The sequence below is a fragment of the Lontra canadensis genome, unplaced genomic scaffold (assembly GCF_010015895.1).
Source record: "Lontra canadensis isolate GAN:19392208 unplaced genomic scaffold, GSC_riverotter_1.0 scaffold44, whole genome shotgun sequence".
Lineage (NCBI taxonomy): Eukaryota > Metazoa > Chordata > Mammalia > Carnivora > Mustelidae > Lontra > Lontra canadensis.
In genome coordinates this window covers 602010-620459 of record NW_022631038.1, presented here as the reverse complement: position 1 = coordinate 620459, position 18450 = coordinate 602010, and the positions used below count along the sequence as shown (strand labels likewise).

Genomic DNA, 18450 nt, shown 5'->3' with positions numbered 1-18450 from the left:
GACTGAAGGGCAGGTGTGGACCCTTGTTCCGAGTAGTGTGGACTGTGCTGGGATCCTGAAGCTCAGAAACTCAGACATCGAGCTGCGGAAAGGGGAGACGGACATCGGGAGGAAGAACACCAGGGTCAGGCTGGTCTTCCGGGTCCACATCCCGCAGCCCAGCGGCCGGACGCTGTCCCTGCAAGTGGCCTCGAACCCCATCGAGTGCTGTGAGTATCGGAGCCAGCCCCGTGTCCCACACTCTGATTTGTGGCACCTTTCCTGTCCTTGTGCATGGAGACTTGTGAGCTGTCCTCACGTGTGCATCACTCTTGTCCCTTGCCCGTGGCAGCAGCCCCCGAAAGCTCGCCGTGCTGGGTTCGGGTTCACAGGCTCTGTGTGTGGCAGGGCCCCCTGCTCCTGGCACCTGCGGGGAAAAGAGGGGAGCTTGTTCCAAAATGCCCAGAATCTTGCACTTGTCACCCGTGAGCTAATCCCTCCCATTTCAGAAACCCGGCGGGATCCTGGCGTCCAGTCCGTGGGGCTGCGCGGATCTAAGCTCGCAGCTCGTGTGTGACTCACTCACCTTCCCTCCCAGCCCCTGCTTGTCTCTTCTCTCGTCGTGCGTGTGATTCAGGGGCGTCCGGCCTCAAGCTCGAGCGCTCTGCTCCTGTGGGGCCGTGGCCGCGGCAAGGACTCAGTGTCCCCGGGGCGTGACTGTGCTGACTTTTGTCCGCCCGTGAGGCTGTTGGTGGAGGTCTCACAAGTGCCCGTGCCCAGGCCTTGAGCGGGACGCCCCGGAGGTCTCTCTGTGTTCTTGTAGGAAGTGTGGCTGGCCCACCCTCCCCCTGGCCACGGTCTGAGTGTCTCCTATCCGGCAACCCCTCTTCCTTCCCTCGTAGGGTGTGGCTGCCCCCGCGGCTCGCTGTCCCTTGTCTCAGTGGAAGGGCTGGGTTTGGTTCGCTCACCTCTGACCTGACCGTCTGACTTACCTCAGAGCCTAGGACTCCTTCCCCGCAGTGTCTGTCCCGTGGCCCCGACGTGGAGCCCCACAGACACCCGTCCCCACGCCTCAGCATGGCCCAGGGCTCTGCCACAGGCCACTGCACATGCCTGAGGCTCGGCCTCCTCCCTGCAGACCCACCGGCTGGGTGAGAACCGTGTATGTGTAGCTGGCCATGGGAACTTTGGGTTGATGGCCTCACGGTGCCCCGTCCTCCCCAGGTGACCCCACTTCCCTGCGTTCCGTGCCTTGCTACCTCACGGCTGCTGGCCTTGTCCCAGACCCTCTGGTCCCGTGGCTCCATGGACAGGACCCAGGGTCCCGAGACCCCACCCCCAGTTTCCACAGGGCCCGCGGCCTGGCCTCACCATGGCTCCCAGCTGCAAGAGCCCGTGGACGCAGCGTCCTGATGGGCGCTTCTTACCTGGAGCTGTGTATCCCGTCCGCAAGGAGCACCCGTGTCACCCTAGAGGCCGAGGGTCCCCCCTGGGGTGGCCTGTTCATGCCCAGACCTGCACCTCTGCTCACGCCCTCGTGACTTGACGTTCCCGCCAGCACAGATCAGACGTCTGTCTGCTGTGCTCATGTCCGCGTGGTGCCACGAACCCGCATCTCGTGCTGGAGGCTGTCCATGTACGCGTCGTGCCCCCCAGCAGAGCCCGAGATGCTGCTGGGAGGTGCCTGTTTCTGACAGACCGGACGACCCTGGGGTGCTGTCTCAGGTCACGGCATGAGGTGGGGCCGGGGACACATGCTCACTCTCCCTGTTCTGACCCCACGCAGCCCAGCGCTCGGCCCAGGAGCTGCCCCTCGTGGAGAAACAGAGCGCGGCCAGCTGCCCTGTCCTTGGTGGGAAGAAGATGGTCCTGTCCGGCCACAACTTCCTGCAAGACTCCAAAGTCATCTTCGTGGAGAAAGCTCCAGGTACTTCCTTACCAACAGACCGGGGCGTGCTTGCTGCTTTGGGAGGTGAGGGGGTCAGTTCCTAGAGGCAGAGCAAGGCCGCTCGCTGGGTCTACACGTGCTGGGTAGTGGGAGCAAACCCTCTGGCTCTGCCATGCTTCCAGGCCTGCCACCGCTGGCTGCCCATGGCCCCTTGCCCTTTGCCCAGACTGGACGGATGTATGCTTCTTGGCTCTGAGCAGCCCCTGCTCACGGCCACTACGTGGGCTGAGTTGGACAGCGCCATTCTGCTCTGTGTAGATGAGGGCTTCTTGCCACTCTGGACCACAGCCTTCTTGGTGGCAGGTGTGTGCATGCAGAGCGGCTGTGGTAGGCGGTGGACCCGCACTTGGACTGGAGGCCTCCCCACTGCCCTTGGCGTCTTTCTGGCCCCCTTCTTGGTGCTGCCCCAGGATGCAGAACGGGTGCTGCTGTCCTCCGTGGCCCATGGCCCCCGGGACTCTCAGTGCAGGTGTAGACCTGGGTGCTCAGTGGTACAGCCGGGCTGCTGCATGGGCGAGGTGGACGGTCTCTCTTCTCTGATGTTTGGGTGATAGCCCCGGCTGTGCACGCAGCCTCCCACCCCTTGGGACGCCCGACCCATCCGGGGAGAGGCCAGCGGGAACTCGCGTGCGTAGCAGACTAGGGCGGGCGACAGTGTGTGCGGGTCTCGGCTCTCCCCGAAGCTCTCCGCGGCTTTGATCTCGAGCCAGGTCCCTGCTGAGTGTGGCCCGCAGGCATGAGGCCCTGCCCCCGATCGCAGCCCTGCGTTTCCTCCTCCCCATTAATGGAGGGCACGGGTGCAGGAGCCACGCTCACCACTGGAGACCACGGCGGGGTTCAGCCTCCACAACAGGGTCTTGATTTTGTGCCGAGAGCGGGAAGCTTAAGTGCGTCCATCAAAAGGGACTTGAAAGTCCTGTGCGCTCCGCACACCCGGGCTGTGTGATCACACGCACGACTGGAAAACGCGAATTACAGGGAAAACCCACCAAGCATAATGAGCAGGAGAATTTGTGTTACTGCAGCATTCTTCTTTGAAGGAGCCTAATTTTGAAAGATTTAACCTTTTGAGCTTTCAACGTGTGAATAAGTGTGGGGGGGGAGGGGCCGCAAGGCAGTGCTCTGCCGGCCACGCAGCAAGGCGATGTGCCGGGACGTGGCCCAAGTCGCTGCTTTTCAGGCTGTGGCATGAAGGGGGAGTGTCCGCGGCTTCCTTCCCTGTCTTCCCTGACCGGGCATCGTCTTGGCCCTGCGTTGGGACTCTGGGTGCCTCCTGGATGCTCCCGCTCTGTGGGAGCCGTGGGGCTCCTTCTGCTGGGTGGGCTCTCCCAGCCCAGCTGGCCCACTCAGTCCCAGACCTTTGCTCCGTGGCCTGGTGGTGCCATGCAGAGGTTGGCCGCGAGCCCGAGGTGTGGGGACTTAGTCCACGGGTGCGTGCCCGGCGCCATCCTCCTCTGGGGGCCCTCCGGCCCCCCTCCTGCAGCAGCCCTGAGCCCCGTGCACGGCTGACGAGACGCGGGCATGTGTGGCGATGTGGTCGCAGGCTGTGCCTGTCGCAAGTGAGTGTGAACGCCGTGGTTACACGTCGGGATGCTGTTGCTGGGGTGTGTTTGTGTTTAAATGAGGTGGTTGGCACACACACACACACACACACACACACATCCTGTTTCCAAAAGAAGGGACCCCATGTCCGCCATGATCCTGGCACAGTGTCACTCTGCTCTAACTGATGCGTCCCGCTGCACCCTGTAACCGTCACGAGGCATTTCCTAGTCAGTTTTTTGGAGAAACCGCTGTAGTCACTTTGGTCATAGTCGTCCTGTAGGCTTTAGATGAGGTCATCGGTCCGTTGCAGAAGTCCGTCTTTAAACCACCGTTTGGCGCCAAGGCCAGAATGTGAGCAGGGAGACCCTCTTCACGGAAGCCCTGACCGGAAGTCCCACCAGAAAGGCCCACGTGGTCCCCGTCCCTCGGGCTGCTCTGGGTGTCTCGGGGGCACCCACCACCCCGTGTCCGGGCCTCCCTGCCGTCGCTCCGGACTCACGCACTCGTGGCCTGCGACTTGGTGAGGGCTGCAGTTAGCGGTTCTTCCCGCCGGGGGGCCTGGCCACACCTGCTGCGCTCCCGTGGCCGGTGCGCCTGCCCTCCTGGGGGGAGCGGGTGGGAGAAGGAGGATGCCTGGCACCTGCGCTGAGAGCCCGGTTCAGTGTCCTCATAGGTGGCAGCCCTGGCTTCTCTGGTGGGCGTTGGTGAGTCCCCATGGGCCAGCTCAGGGGGAGGAGGGACTGTGGGGACCTTGCGAGACAGGTGAAGTGAGTGAGAGCGGGTGTGTGTGTGTCGGGCCGTGTGTGAACGGATTGGTACAGTCTGCATCTGTGTGAGGACCCCTCTGTTGCTGCGGGGGTGCGGCCACATCGTGTGGCAGGGACGGTGTGTACAGGAGCCCCACGTGCTCTGTAATCTCTCTGCTCCGGCCTGGGCATGGTGGGCGGGGCTTCGGGCTGTGGTCACCCGGTGGTGGTCTGGCAGCGAAGACACAGTGGCAGCCCGGTGGCTGCCCATACCTGCCGTCCCAGCCTGATCCGGGGCCGTGGCCACGGGTCCCACTTCCCTGGCTCGCGGGCTCTGAGAGGTTTCTGGAGGTCTGTGGACACGGACACGGCCGGCGGGGGAAGCGGGTCCCACACGTGCAGGTCCTCACGTGGCACGGAGGTCCCTGGCATGGTTGCGGGGGGGTCCGCAAGGACAGCCGCTGCGCCTGGCCCTCCCGCGTCGTGTGCCCTGAGGCGATGTCCGTGGGCAGCGTTTTCGGGCGGCCCGCAGGCTTCGTCGGCGGCAGGGACGTTCCTCCGGGGCCTGGCCACGCAGGGTGGAGGCAGCTGGTGCTTCTTGGATGGCGTCACCTGGGACCACATGCGGGACCAGCGGTGCTAGAAGCCGTGCTTGTTTCCAGGAAGTGGAAGGGGGCAGCAAGCCAGTGTGTGGTCCGGACGAGGCTTCTTCTCATTCTGTGGCCTTGGACCCGACGCTGCCCCACAGCCGGGAACTCCGGGGTATTCTAAGGTGTCTCGGGAGCAGCCCAACCGGCAGGTTGGTGGCAGGGGGTGCCATACAGAGGCCCTGTGGGGTCAGCGTGTGTCGCCGAGCCCCCACCCCCGCTCCTTCCCAGCTTACTGATGCCCCAGGATCATCTGGTGCCCCCTGGGGAGGTGTGGCCTCAGCCCAGCCCGGTGGGAATTCCAGCCCCTCATTGGGCTGTCCTGTGCTCCCAAAATGCTCTCCGGACCCTCCGTTTGAGGGACAGGGGCGGCCCCTGAGGGTTCAGCGTGACCTTGGGTCCCGGTGCTTCCTGGGGAATGGGGTCCCACGCTGGGGGATGTGTGGAGGACCCAGCGTGGACAGGAGGGCCTTTCTGCAGGCCCCTGTGGGGCTTCCTGAGTCAGGCCTTGCACCGTTGCTGGGAGATGCTTGTCCCCGAAATTTCTTTTCTCTGGGCTGGTGGCCAGTCTTTCCTTGTGGTTTGTCCCCCAGCCACGCCCGGGTCCTCCCGGGTCAGCACCGAGGGGACATCCAGAAAGCAGGTGCGGGTCCCACCCCAGCGGTGAGGGTTTTCTGTTCCAGATCCCACCCTCTCGCACCCACTGGGAAGGGGAAGAGGCGCGGGAGAGGGTGGGTGTAGAGAGGTCACTGCTGGACAAGGTCACACAGGCTACCCCTTGCCCCTGTCTCCAGGCTACGGACACGTGGGTTGGAGAACTTAGGTTTTGTGTCACTGTTGAGATTAAACTCACATACTATGCAGCTCAGACGTTTAAGGTTCAGGGGCCGTTGGTCCCTTCGGAGCCGGGCGGCCATCCCACTCATGCCCTGTCCACCCCATCCTCCCCGCCTGGCAGCTTCGAGCCGCGTCTGTCCGTGTGGCTCCACCAGTTGGGACAGCTCCTGGAAACCGCGCTGTGGGTCCCGCGGGATCCAGTGGCTGCCCCGAGAGCATCTCAGGTGCCCCGGGCAGGGGTGTGCGTGGGACTTCGTCCCTCCTGCGGCCGGTCGTGTTCCCTCGTGTGGACGGACCGTGTGGTCCTATGCACTTGCAGTGTGGACGGGACCTGCGCCCACCTCTTGGCTGTGGTGTGCCCCACACTGGTCCACAGGCTTCCGTGTGGATACGTGTGCCCTTCCTGGTGTGGCCCGGGCACGGGGTCCGGCTGAGGACTGCCGTGTACGGCCGTGCGGGGTCTGGCCGGGCTGAGCCACGTCTCTTTCTTGCTCGGGAGCATCTTCTACAGGAAACGGGCTGCTCTGAGCGGCGCTGGGGGGCCTGAGTCTGTGGCTCAGGGAGTTTCGGAGATTAAGGGGCATGAATGTGGGGGCGTCCCTCCCCCGGGTAGGACCCACCTGACCAGAACAGCCCTAGAGTTGTCTCCTCCGTGGCCCCACGGGAGTGTGGAGGGGCCCCGTTTGTGCCTCTCCCTTTGCCTGACCGCCTGCAGCTGGTGACAGCGTGTGGCCTGTCCGGGGCCCGCAGACAGGTGGGGAGGAGACCACAACCGGAGTGCGTCCCGCCACATGGCCGTGTGCTTCTGTCCGATCCTCCTCTGCTGTCTCTGTCCTGCCTGTCGGCTGCGCGACCGGCAAACCCCTTCGGCGGGTGCTGTGACTCGGTAGGAAGCCAGTCCTCTCGCCGGGGGCTGGAGTCACCGTGTCCAGGAGACCACCGATGCTTGCACGGAGAGTGGGGGCCCCCAAGCGTGGCCCTGTTGGGCCCAGAGCCTGCCCGGGAGCTGTGTGACTAAGAGCTGGGCTGGAGGCAGCCGCAGCCCAGCGTGGAATCCTCCCGGTGGCGGGTGTGGCGGGGAAGCCTTTCCGATGACTCACGCTGAAGGGAATTCCCTAATGATTCCGAATAGTTTTACTTCTGGGCTTGCGCACAGTTTCCTACCGAAGACGCTGGGAGCTCTAGATAGGGCCGGAGCTCCAAGCTTGTTTGGGGCTGGCCCTTCCCGTCCCCACAGAGGCTGAGGCTTTGCTTGGCCCAGAGACTGGATGCCCAGAGGCTGGACGTCGGGCCCCGGGTACCACCAGCTCCTGGGGAGACCAGCAGCCACATCCCTGTGGCGCTGGTGCACGTGGGAAGCAGTTTTGTGATTGCCTCGAGTCCATGGTGATGAGCCACATTGAATGGCCTTGGACAGTTTGTACAGGTTTCTGTGTCTGCGTAAGTGGACGGCAGCTCAGGTAGGACCCTCAGTAAGAACGGGCCACGTGGCAGTCCCCGTGCGCTGTGTCTCAACTGCAGATACAGAGTCGGGGCCTATAGGGCCGGTGCCCAGGACTTCTTCCCAGGCCTCAGGTGGGCAGGAAAGTGCGGACAAGCAGCCCCTGAGCGGGGCCTTTCCGAAGCTGGTGATCGGCCGCGGTGCTGATGGTGCGTGGGCGGGCGCCTGGCAGGGTTGGCATTGGGGAAGCTGAACGTGGCGTGCACAGGGGCCCGCGTGGCTTGTGGGCCCTGGGCCGACACTCTGACGAGGACGGGCACCCACAGGCCCAGGAGGGGCTCTGCTGGTGCGCGGGCTGCGGCCCACAGGGATGCCAACAACTTCACCATGTGGATGAGCTTGTGAGACGTGCTCACAGGAAGGCCGGGTCCGCTCTGACCCCTCCTGGAGGGCAGATGGTGGGTGTGGGGCCCCTTTGCTGCCAAACGCCCTCTCCCTGCCCCTCGTGGGCCTCGGTTTCCCTCCTACCCCTGCATGCTGGCTGTGGCCCTCACCAGGAGGCCCAGACACTCCTGGGATTTCCTCAGGGAAACCCGAGCCGCGCTTTCCACTGACAGATGAGAGCCAGCAGCGGCCAGGGCTGCCCCCGCCATTGAGGCCGTAACGCCGAAAGTTCTGTTTCTCTAAAGTTGTTCTAAGAGGCACCAAACAGGAGGGACTTGCTTACAGGAAGAACAACTTCGATTTCCTTCGACCAGTGGTGGGCGGGGCCCCTGCCCTCGAGCCCGAGGCCATCTGGCCTGTGTGGCCCGGACGGCTTGTCTGGTCCACACGCAGGGCTGCATCGCCAGCTCCCCCGGCTCGTGGTCGTCCGTCAGCTCCGGGAGCCAGGGTTCGGGGGTGCTTCTGCCCTCCGGGAAGTGAGCGGCTTCGTGCAAGTCTTGGTGCCGTGGAGAGCGGCCCGGGTGGTTTTGTTTCCGATTCTGTTTTGCTGGAGTAGATGTGGACGCTGACCCCTTGGGCTGCCAGTCTGCATTTTATCACTGAGTGGGTTCATCTGGTGGGTAATACGTGCTGGGACCTCGGGCGTCCCGAGAGGCTAGTGTGGTCCTGGCAGGCTGACCCTGCTCCGGGCTCTGGGTGACTCACATTTCCTCCCTCTGTCTCCACCCTCCACCCCTGCCCGCCCGCACTGTCAGGCACAAACAGATTTTGTCTACTTCGTTTATATAATTTAGGGTCTGTGAGGCACATACATCTCTTCTTTGGAAACAGAGCAGGAGCAGAAACTAAGTATGTTTCGCTGTCATTGTTCACTGGGGACAGAGTTGATAGAAGATGGGGAGAGGGGACACCTTGGCAGGAGACGGACCCCTGCTCATTCAGATTAGCTACCCAGCCAGTCCCCACACAGTTGGCCGGCAGTAGAGGGTTTCCAAAGGCCAAGAACGTGGTTTGCTGACATTCCCGCCAGCGGGCTTCTCGGGGCTCCCTCCCTCCCTGGCCTGGGCCTGCAGGACACTGAGCCTTTCAAGGCCGGTTGGGAGGCTTTTTACTTTTTTTAAGCATGCAAACGGCCGCTGGGGTAAGGATAAAAATACCATGTTTTGTATTTCTGTATCCTGATGTGGCGAGAAGTTGTCACAAAAGGGATTTTCTCATTTAGCCGGGAGCTCCTGTGAGCAGAGGCTGGACTGTGGGTCCTGGGCCCTCACTCGTTAGAAGAGCTCTGCTCCCAGGACATGCAGAGGTGTCACAGGCCCAGGCCGTTTGGCCCACACTCCCCGGCATAGGGACCGCAAGGGTGGAGGGGGTGGGCACGAGTGCCTGGGTCCTGGCGTCTCTCCTGGCCTCACACTCCCGTGACAGAGCTTGTGCCTCTGGATGTAGGCGGGGTGGGGCAGATTTCTGGGGTGCTCCCTGCATGTGGTTCCCTCCCACAGAGCCCAGGGCCTTTGGGCTGCACCAGGCTCCCTGCTGTACCTCTGGGCCGGGCACGTCCTCTCTGCTGTCAACCCGCACGTGACTGTTCATTCTTAGGAGCTAACAGCCAGTAGGGCCCGAGCTGATCAGAGGGCGGCGGTCTCCGGGGTCCCCTGTGCTTGGCGAAGGCCCTTGGTTCAGGGTGGTGGGCTCATCCAGGCCCCCGGAGTGATGCGCTTCCCTCTGCCCCTTTCTTCTAGATGGTCACCACATCTGGGAGATGGAGGCGAAGATGGACAGAGAGCTGTGCAAGCCGGTGAGTACGGCCGGACACGCAGCCCGTGGTGGCGCCGGGCGGCTCTGGAGGCTGGGCTGGGGGTGCCAGGCTGTGTGCGGAGCTGTCCTCACAGGAGCGACGAGAACCACCAGGCAGAATCCTGGAGCACAGAGTGGAAACTATGGTGAAGCGCTTCTAGGAGCTCGTGCTCTGGGGACACAGGACATGCTGGAGGCAGGACCCCGGCCCGGGAGGCACCCCACACCCCCATCACTGAGGGCTGCAGGCTCCTGTGGGGGTCGGGGGCTCGCACCAGGCCCACCTCCTGGTGGTCCCGCAGGAAGCCCACTGCTGTGAGCGTGAGTGGCCCCTTACCTGCCCCTGCACGCCCGGCCGCAGGAGGTCCCAGCAGCGTCCTTGGCGCCCGTCACCCAGCAGGCTGTCATTCTGCACAGGAACTAGGTGTGGCCAGATCTCATGTAGGCGCTGGCAGGCCGCGGAGGTGGGGCCCGCAGACACCCGGCACGCTCGCCCCACCCGATGCTCGGCTGCCCATGGCCCCTCGGTACAGTTTGCACGTGCAGGTGCCCCCGTGGGTGCTGACGGACGGTGCCCTATGCCGGCTTTCTGCGGCTCGTGCTGGCCGGCACGCTGTTCTGTCCCCCCCGCCCCCGTCCCCTTCACCAGGGCCTTTGTGTTGAATGTGGGCTTCTTTGAGGCAGCAGCTGGCTGGGACCAACGGTCTGCCTGTCCAGGTTGGCCCTGGAAGGGATTCTCGGTGCGGTGGGACTAGGGTCTCCCGCGCAGCATGTGTGCGCTGCTTGGTCCTAGAGAGGCAGTGGGTGTCTTCGGGCTCACCTGACGTCCACTGTGCCCAGCCGGTGGCTGAGGGAAGACATTCAAAGTTCTCCCAAGCTCCGTAGCTCACTGTCCTGCTCATGGATGGGCGAGTGCGGCCCCTCGCTCACCCCGCTGACCGCGGGCAGGCGTGTGGCCATTCTGGCAGCGGGAAATTGGCTTATTCAGTGCTCGGGGAGGGAGTGTCCTGTGTTCCTGGGGCTCCGGGGCCGGGGTGTTACAGCAGGCTTCCCAGGGAGCCTTTGGGTGGGGGGATTTCTGAAGCCGTTAGGTCGTCCTCTCTGCTCTGCGGCTGGAGGGACTCCCGAGTCAGGAGGGGAGCCCCCGGCCGGGGAGGCGATAGTCTGACGGCTGCGCGCACGGCGAGCCCAGGCAGCCCAGGTCCCCCACAGGCGGCTGCATCAGAACCCAGTAGGTTACCTGTGACTTCAGCTTCCTTTTCCAAAGCTCTAATCCGTTTACCAGAAGCCTTTACAGCTGGAGTCGGATGGAAAAGGTTCCTCCCTGGCCCCAGGGGAAACCTGTGCCCGGGAGCTCAGTCCCCTCCCATGATGTCCAGGCCTCCTCCCGCCCTCGGGACCTCCCACGAGCATGCGGGCTCCTGCAGGTCCCGTCCCATTTCCCGCCTGCCCAAGGACGCCCCATGGGCTGTGGGCCGTGCGGTTCCTCGACGGGGCTCTCCTGGCTCAGCAGGGCTCCAGGTGCAGATGGCTCCCGGGTTTGTCGTAAGCAGACACCTGGCAGCGGGACAGAGGCCGCCGGCCGCCTCCAGCAGCCTCCCCGAGCGCCCAGGCCTGTGAGGGCCCCCCGGCCCCCACTCCCCCGAGCAGGGAAGAAGCTGCAGAAATCCTACGGCTTTTCGTTCCAGACAATTCCTGCCAAGTTTCCACAGTCAGGTTTAGTGTCGTTGACTTGCCGGTTGGCTGGAGTGTTTGCGTCCGTTGAAGGAAGGTCAGCAGGCGGAAAGGGTGCCAGAGAGACCTTAACGGTCCGTGTGAATGAGGGTGTGCTTCCGCTTTGCGAGTCAAGCTTCTGACCTCGTAATCAAGGCTTTTACATCATGAAGGAACAGAGTATTCGTTGTGGAAATTTGGAAAACGTAAGAAAGTAAAAAACGCAGGCACCTCACGCAGTTTCACCACTGCTACCGTTTTGTCCTGCCCGGCTTCCCGTGGCGTGGGTGCGCGTGTACATGTGTGCGCGTGTACATGTGCGCGTGGGTCTGGATGTGTGTGTGTATGTGTGTGAGTGTGTACATGCACGTGGCAGTGTGTGTACGTGTGCGCGCACGTGTGCACACACGCGGGTCTGGGTGTGGCGTGTGTACGTGTGTGCACATGTGCACACATCCACACACATGCGGTCACTATGCCGTGTGCACTTTGTGAGCAGCGCGAACAAGGCCGGTGGGGGTTTCGGTGCTGCCGTGCGCAGCAGACGGTGGAGTTTCTCAAAGCAAGTCCGGCGGGAGGTCCGCGTGCCGCCTGTGACCCCGCTTTTCTGGGGACGACGGGTGTCCTCTTGCCACACCTTCGAGGCTGCCCCTCCTGCGCTGCTCCCGCGAGGACGGTGCTGTGCGCAGCTTTTGTGTGCGGAGACCCTCTGCCTCTGCTGCGTCAGAAGAGGACCCCAGTCTCCTGGAACCAGTAAAAACCAAGCCCACGAAGTCGAGCCCAGCCCAGGGGCCGCACTGTCCTACCCGGATGCCTGAGTCTGCCCCGGGGGACCCTCCGCAGATGCTCCTCCTGTGGCCCCACATGGCTCAGTTTATCCCGAGCCACCGCATCAGCAGGACCTCCTTGTCCCTGTGTCTTCTCTTCTGTGGGGTCAGACCCGCACTGCGCTCCACAGTAGCTCGGGTCGGGGCGACAGCGTCTGCTGCAGGGTCCCCTGCCACATAGTCCAGTCCTTGGGCGCAGCCTCTCTGTTCTTATGCTTCCCGTGCCAGCAGTGAGGCTGAGACTCAGCCCGGCCCAGAGCCGGACCCGGCCACGCGTTCTCCGCCCCCCATGGCACCCTTGTCCGCCTCCCGGGGACCCACCCTTGGCCCCATCAGCCCCACGTCTGCAGGTTCGCTTTGCTGAGGGGACGAGGTCTCAAGCAGAAGGAGATGCTGCTCATTGCCCCTTCCAAGTGGGACGCGGTCACTGAGGCTGTCAAACACTTCGGGGCCAGCATGGCCCCGGGAGGGAGCCCGGAAGGGCCCTGCTCTCAGCGCCCGCCCTCGGGAGCAGGCTTCTGAGCCTCCGTTCCTTTGTATGTAAAAGGGAAAGTTTGGGCCTGAAGTTCTCTTTGGTTTCGTGTTAACGTTCTTAAGATTCCATCACTAACACGATTCAGTCAATTTTGCTGTTAAACCGGGTGACAAGCTACAATTTAACAAAAACCTGATACAGCGCGTTTTTCTCCTTCATGTTCTCTACTTGCTAGCTTACATCATTTGACAAAAAAAAAAATTAGGGAAACATTTTCTTTTTGTCCCCACCCCCCACCAGGGAGTCGAGCCCAGCGTGGGCGCCTGGGAAGACCCGTCCCCTGACTGGCGTTGGGCCCAGGGTCGGGCACTAAGTGGTGCGCCCGCACTCACCGACACGGGCGTGGGTGGGGATGTGGGTGGGGAAGCCTGTGTCTCCCATAATGCCGTGCGCCCCCCGGACTGTTTCAGATCCACACTCGAAGGAGCATAACTTCTTCTGGGAGAGGTTAACGGCCGCCACCATGAGCCATCCTGTCCCCGTTTGTGCCTTGCTTGCTAGCTGCCCCCCCCCCCGTCCCCCAGCCTGCTCGAGCTGAGCTCACCCACCTTCCGTTGGAGGGAGTCTGGCAGGCCCTGGCGGGCTTTAGGCCTTCGTCACAGAACCTGTCCCGGGCCCATGTCCAGGAAGCTCCTGCCCTGGGCCTTCATCGCATTCCCCGAGCAGGTGCTTTCGAGCCATCTGCGAGCCCGCTGGGGGGCTTCTTTCGTTGCCAAAGGTCACTGGCCCTTTTGGCTCGGGCCGGCAGGCACATGGGGTCTTTCGAGGACCGCTGCTGCCTTGTGGCCATTCTACCCTCAGAGGAGCCCCAGCGGCCTCACGCGGGGATGAGTCGGCAGTGTCTGAGCTGAGGCCCCCACCGGCCCCCCGTGCAGGCCGCCGGTCGGCTCCGGGTGCCCAGGCTGCCAGTGTGGACCGGGCAGCTTCGCTCCGCACATGTGCGCCTGCGTCCCAGGCAGGCTCTGTGCGGGCCCCTCCTCATGGGCAGCTGGGACCATGTGGAGCTCTGCGGGGGCCCGTGTGGGTGCGCCGCGTCTGTGAGGTGCTCACCGTCTCCCTCCTCTGCCGTTTCTCACCAGAACTCGCTGGTGGTCGAGATCCCGCCGTTCCGCAACCAGAGAATAACCAGCCCCGTCCAAGTCAGTTTCTACGTCTGCAACGGGAAGAGGAAGAGGAGTCAGTGCCAGCGCTTCACCTACCTTCCCGCGAACGGTAACGCTCTCCTTCTAGCCTTAAGCACTGAAAACGAACCGAGGGGGCCCTTTTTCTAAGAGACCCAGAAACGCTGAGATGCCGTCGCCGTGAAACAGTGTGGTTGTACGTTTCAGCTGTGTTTTGTCCCGTTAGCAAGAGCATGTCCTCGATTCTTAAAGACAAAAGCGAAGCTTTCGGTGTATTTTCCTTCGTTCCTGCTGTGGGCGGGAGCTGATGTTGGGGCAATTGCTGATCGTTTTGCTGCCTGCTTGCAAATATAGAACAGCCCCGGGGAGAACCCGTACGGCCTTCCGTGCTGAGGCTGAGGCGGTCTGGCCGTGCGTTGAAATCCTGCGGATGCTTACGGTGGAAAAGCAAATAGTTGTAATTGCTTTGCAGGTGCTGTTAGAGATAACCGTACGGTATTGAGCCCAAAGGCCCGTGCTCGATGTGCTCATTAACTAACACGAACGATCTGTGCTCGTGCCTGCGCCCCGAGTCACGCCCCTCCGTGGTGACTGCATCTCCCGGGGCGCGGGAGGCCTTTGGGCCAAGCGCCTGTTACTCAACTGAAAACCCTCCTCACTGGGACGTTTCTGCTCCCAGGAGAGACGCTTAGGACTTAGGAAAATCAGTTTGCCTTTTCAGCTTAAGGTGTTTCCTTAAAGGAAATACTGCGGTGTTTTCCCCCCGAACTAGCAGAAAATAAATGTGCTGGGCATCGTCCTCGAGGCTCCCGCTGTTGCTCTGCGGCCGGGTGGGCCGTGTGCTCGGAGAGCGCAGTGTCACTCGTCTCCTGAATTTAATCGTGTTCTGTGTCCACTCAGCTCTGCCCCGTCTTTCTGTACAGTAGCTGCTCTAGAAGCTTAGGAGATTTCGTATAATTTAAGAGGGAAGTTAGTTATACGCTTAAAACTATTGCGAAAGCAGCCACCTTGTTTTCTCGGTAAAATCAAGATTCTCTGAGCGTTTAGTTCTCTTTAACCATAACATGTCGTTTACGGAATAGACTAGATCGTAGGAAAGCTTAGAATATCTGTGTTGATCTCAGTTAGAATTAGCTGTTTTTGGGGCAAATGATAGCCGTGCCTTTCAAGATTTGAGTCATAGGCTCTTGTAAAGTCATCCCCTCCTGAGGGACTGTCAGCCGGGACTGCCATAAGGGGTGTGTGCCCATGAGCTGCCCCGCCGGGGCCGTGCGCTCTCACGTTCCGTGACCCACCTGGGTTTGTGTGCTCTGCGGCCTCAGAGGCAGTGCATCATACAAGACAAAATATTTAGTCAATTTTTGAGAATGTAATGATTTTATTCTAATTAAACTTCAAGTATGGTTGACCAAAAATTGAAGTTTTAAAGAAAACCACACTTTATAAGAAAAATTGCCTTTTAAAGCAGGTTAGACGATATCTTTCACATTGATGTTTTCTGTAGTCCCTGCTCCAGGAGCAGTGGAGAGGAGTCAGTGGGAGAGGGCCCATGCCTGTGACCTGCACACCCTTCCTACGGGTGGGGATGCTGAGCCCCCAAGGACACGTTACTAAGACAAGGGGGTTTGGAGGGTTGTGCGTGTGCCATCCTGTCTGCCCGCCCTGCGGTGGGAATCCCATCCTGACTGTCCTCTGCCCCTGGGGCCGTACCCCAACATCACTGCCTTCTCCACCTGCCCCCACACCCGTGTCACCAGCCTCTCCCTCTGCTCAGGATCCTCATCATTGCCTTCTCCATCCGCCCCCGGACCCCCATCATCACCCCCTCTGTCCACCCCCAGACCCCTGTCACCACCCTCTTGTCCACCCCCGGACCCCCGTCACCGCCCTCTCCCTGTTCCAGGACCCCCGTCAGCACCCTTTCCGTCCACTCCCAGACCCCCATCACTGCCCTCTCTGTCCACCCCCGGACCCCTGTCACCATCCTGTCATCTGCCCTGCTTCTCACACCTGTTTTCCAAAACGTAGCCCACATGGGCCCCCATCAGTAGCTGATGCACCCTCCTAGACAGAGTCCGTCCCTGGAGCGGTGGCTGGTCTGTCTGGGCTGCGCACACCCCTGACATCGTGGCGGCCTGTCTGCCTCCATCGCGTGTCAGCGTCTCCCACGTTTCTGTCCCTGAGATTCGCCACAGCCCCTGAGAGCCCGAGGCCTCCATGCTGCCAGCCCCTGGGCACCCCGGCCTGGCCCTGGCTCCTGGGGTGGCTGGTCTCGTGTCTGGCCCACCTGGGGCGTTGGGACCACGCCCACGGGCCGCTAGACTGTAAGCTCCCGGGAGCAGGGATGTCAGCCAGCACCCGACTCCGTGGCTGAATCGCAGGCGCGACCCTTCTGTGGTCTTGAAAATAAACAAGAGAACGAACAGAAAACGAGCGTGTGTGTCTGGTGTTCCTCCCCGCCGCGCTCCGCAGGCCCGCCCGGGCGACGGCAGGCACGGAGACCGCGGCTCAGCCCCAGCGGGTCTGCATCCCCGCGTGCTGCTCAGAAAGTGTCCCCGCCCCGCCCCGCCGGGCCGAGCCCCCAGCGGCGGACTGGCACCTCGGGCGACATGTGCCGTGCGGACAAGAGCTTTGCGGGACAGTTAGCCGGAAGGCCCCCTGTGGATTCTGAGTTCTTCGTGGTCGCTCCTTCTCCTCGGGGACCCCGTTTGTGAGGTGCCGCTGTGCTCCCGTGGGCGGCGGGTCCTTTCAAAGGCGTGCTGGCGTCTGGCGGGGGGCACAGCCGAGCCCTGGCCATATTCCAATGGCATATTCCAACGGCACATGCTTTTCAAGGTTATTAAATTTGCTGTTGTGCAAGGCCTTGGAAGTAAATTCACTTAAACCTGTAAAGGTCACTCTCACGAGCAGATATGCAAAATCAAGTGCCATCCTAGGTTTTCCACCAGAATTAGCTGTGGGCGCAGGGGGTATTGGGGCCCCACGTCTCCTCCTGGTGGGAGACACACTGTGGGCTCTCAGAGCTGTGACCCCAAGGGGCAGTGCTCCCGGGAGGCCACCCTCGCACGGAGCGGCAGGGACCTCACTGCCCACACGCAGCTCGTGGGAGTGTAGGCTTGGGAAGTCAGAGGATCAAGTGCTCGTGGCTTGGGGGCACATGGGGGCCCCTGTGTCACGCTCGAGTCGCCTTCCCCGCTTCTGGTCACAGCTGGCAAACTGAGCTCCGTTGCCTGGGACGGCACCCACCTCACCCTCCACCCATAACCTCAGCCGCCCGAGGGGACCCCGCGTCAGTGCGGTTGTCCGCTGTGGGCCTGGGCGTGGCCGAGCAGAGAGGCGGGCTCTGGTCGGCCCGCGTCTGGGGCGGCTGGTCTGCTGTGGGGCCCAGGGTGCTGGGGCTCCCTCGCCCCTCGGGGTTGGCCCAGTGTTGATGGGGGCACGTTTCCGGCTGAATGAGGACAAGCAGAGTCACTGCCTGCGTGGCTTCCCGCGGCAGCTGCTGACTGACGGCGGCAGTGGAAAGCGTCGGAGCGGTTCCGGAGGACACGGCAAGGCCGCACACGGAGCCAGAGCTGCTTCCTGTGGCTCGTTGGCCGCTGTTGTGCGTGCCCAAGGCCAGTCTCGTGAAAGGAGAAGGTCCCGTCTGCAGTCGGGCCTTGTGAGCCAAGGGCGCCCTGGTACTGTCCTGGAGACAGACTCTGCCCCAGCGGGTCCAGTCTGCAGCTGTTCCCGCGCCCTGGCTCAAGGGACAGCTGAGAGAGCCGGCGCTGTGGCCGCGGCTCCTGGCCTTGAGCTTAGTTCCCGACGGTCCCCCGGTGCTGGGACCAGCTGGCAGGGGCGGGGGCTCAGACAGGAAGGAATGGGACGTTCCAAGGAGGGCCTCGCATACCCTCCAAAGTCAGTCTGTCTTTAAAATGAGAAAATGAATCCTGACCCGTGATCGAGTCTTGGTGAGCACGTCTCTGCGTCTGAGGCGTTTTCAGGGGTTTTCCCAGCAGGGCCCTGTGATGGCACGCGGGCCCTGTCAGCGAGCAGCAGAGCAGGTGAGGGTCCTGGGGCCCCTGGTCGAGGACGGCTTTGGGGACACACCTTAGTCGGAGTCCGGGGCCTGCCTGACCTTCGTGGGCAGGACACATAGTCCTCACTGTGGGGCTGCTGCTCTCACAAACCCTCTCGGGACTGTGAGAAGGAAACCGCCTCCGCCCGCCGGGGGGGAAGGTGCCCAGGTGTCGGGGACGGGCTCTGCAGGCCCATCGCGAGCGGCACGAGGAGCAGAGCACCACGCTTCCCTGCTCGCTGCCGGACGGATGTGTGCCTCCAGGTGTCCGTGGCCCTCACGAGACAGGGAGCGGGTGGAAGGAGGGGTCGATTCTGTTTTCTGTTTGCATCATGTAGTCCAGAAACCCTCAGCATCGAGGTGTTGGGCCCGGCAGGCAGCTCTGGGTACACTGGGCAGTGGACCCCAGAGCCGCGGCTGCCGGTGGGAAGAGCCATCCTGGAGGGGCCCACGGGTCCGATGGCCAGGACCATCCTCGCTCCCGCTCTAAGCACGTGCGGCTCTCGGGGGCGGCTGGGTGTGTGGCTGGGACCACGCTGACCCCCCTGGGGCCTTTGTCTTCACAGGGAGCTCCCCCAGACCTCGGCATTAAAGTCTCATCCCGGAGCTATGGCCTCCACGCGGTCCACGTAGGAGCTGGGTGGGGAGGCCATCGGGAGAAGCCTTGGGGACCTCGCGGCCCCCCTGCCCGGGCTGGGTGGGAGCGGACCCTGGACAGGCTCCTCTGGAGTGTCACCTGTCCCAGAAGACCCGCAGGTTCTAAATAAAGTAGATTATGCCACATTTCTGACCACCAGTGTGGGGGGGCATGTCAGT

The 18450-nt window shown here is 62.5% G+C and overlaps 1 protein-coding gene across 6 annotated transcripts in view; it reads left to right on the top strand.

Moving 5' to 3' along the window:
- NFATC1 (nuclear factor of activated T cells 1) overlaps window positions 1-18450 on the top strand; it is a 95438-nt gene that overhangs the window by 42457 nt on the left and 34531 nt on the right. For 4 of the 6 annotated variants that reach the window (XM_032872189.1, XM_032872191.1, XM_032872190.1 and 1 more), the window contains exons 5-8: window positions 37-209; window positions 1766-1906; window positions 9327-9382; window positions 13536-13668. In XM_032872189.1, coding sequence (XP_032728080.1) covers window positions 37-209; window positions 1766-1906; window positions 9327-9382; window positions 13536-13668 — 503 coding nt within the window. Of the gene's footprint in view, window positions 1-36; window positions 210-1765; window positions 1907-9326; window positions 9383-13535; window positions 13879-14049; window positions 14775-18450 lie in introns of those variants that run through there. The other 2 variants (XM_032872194.1, XM_032872195.1) reach the window with 2 other exon arrangements.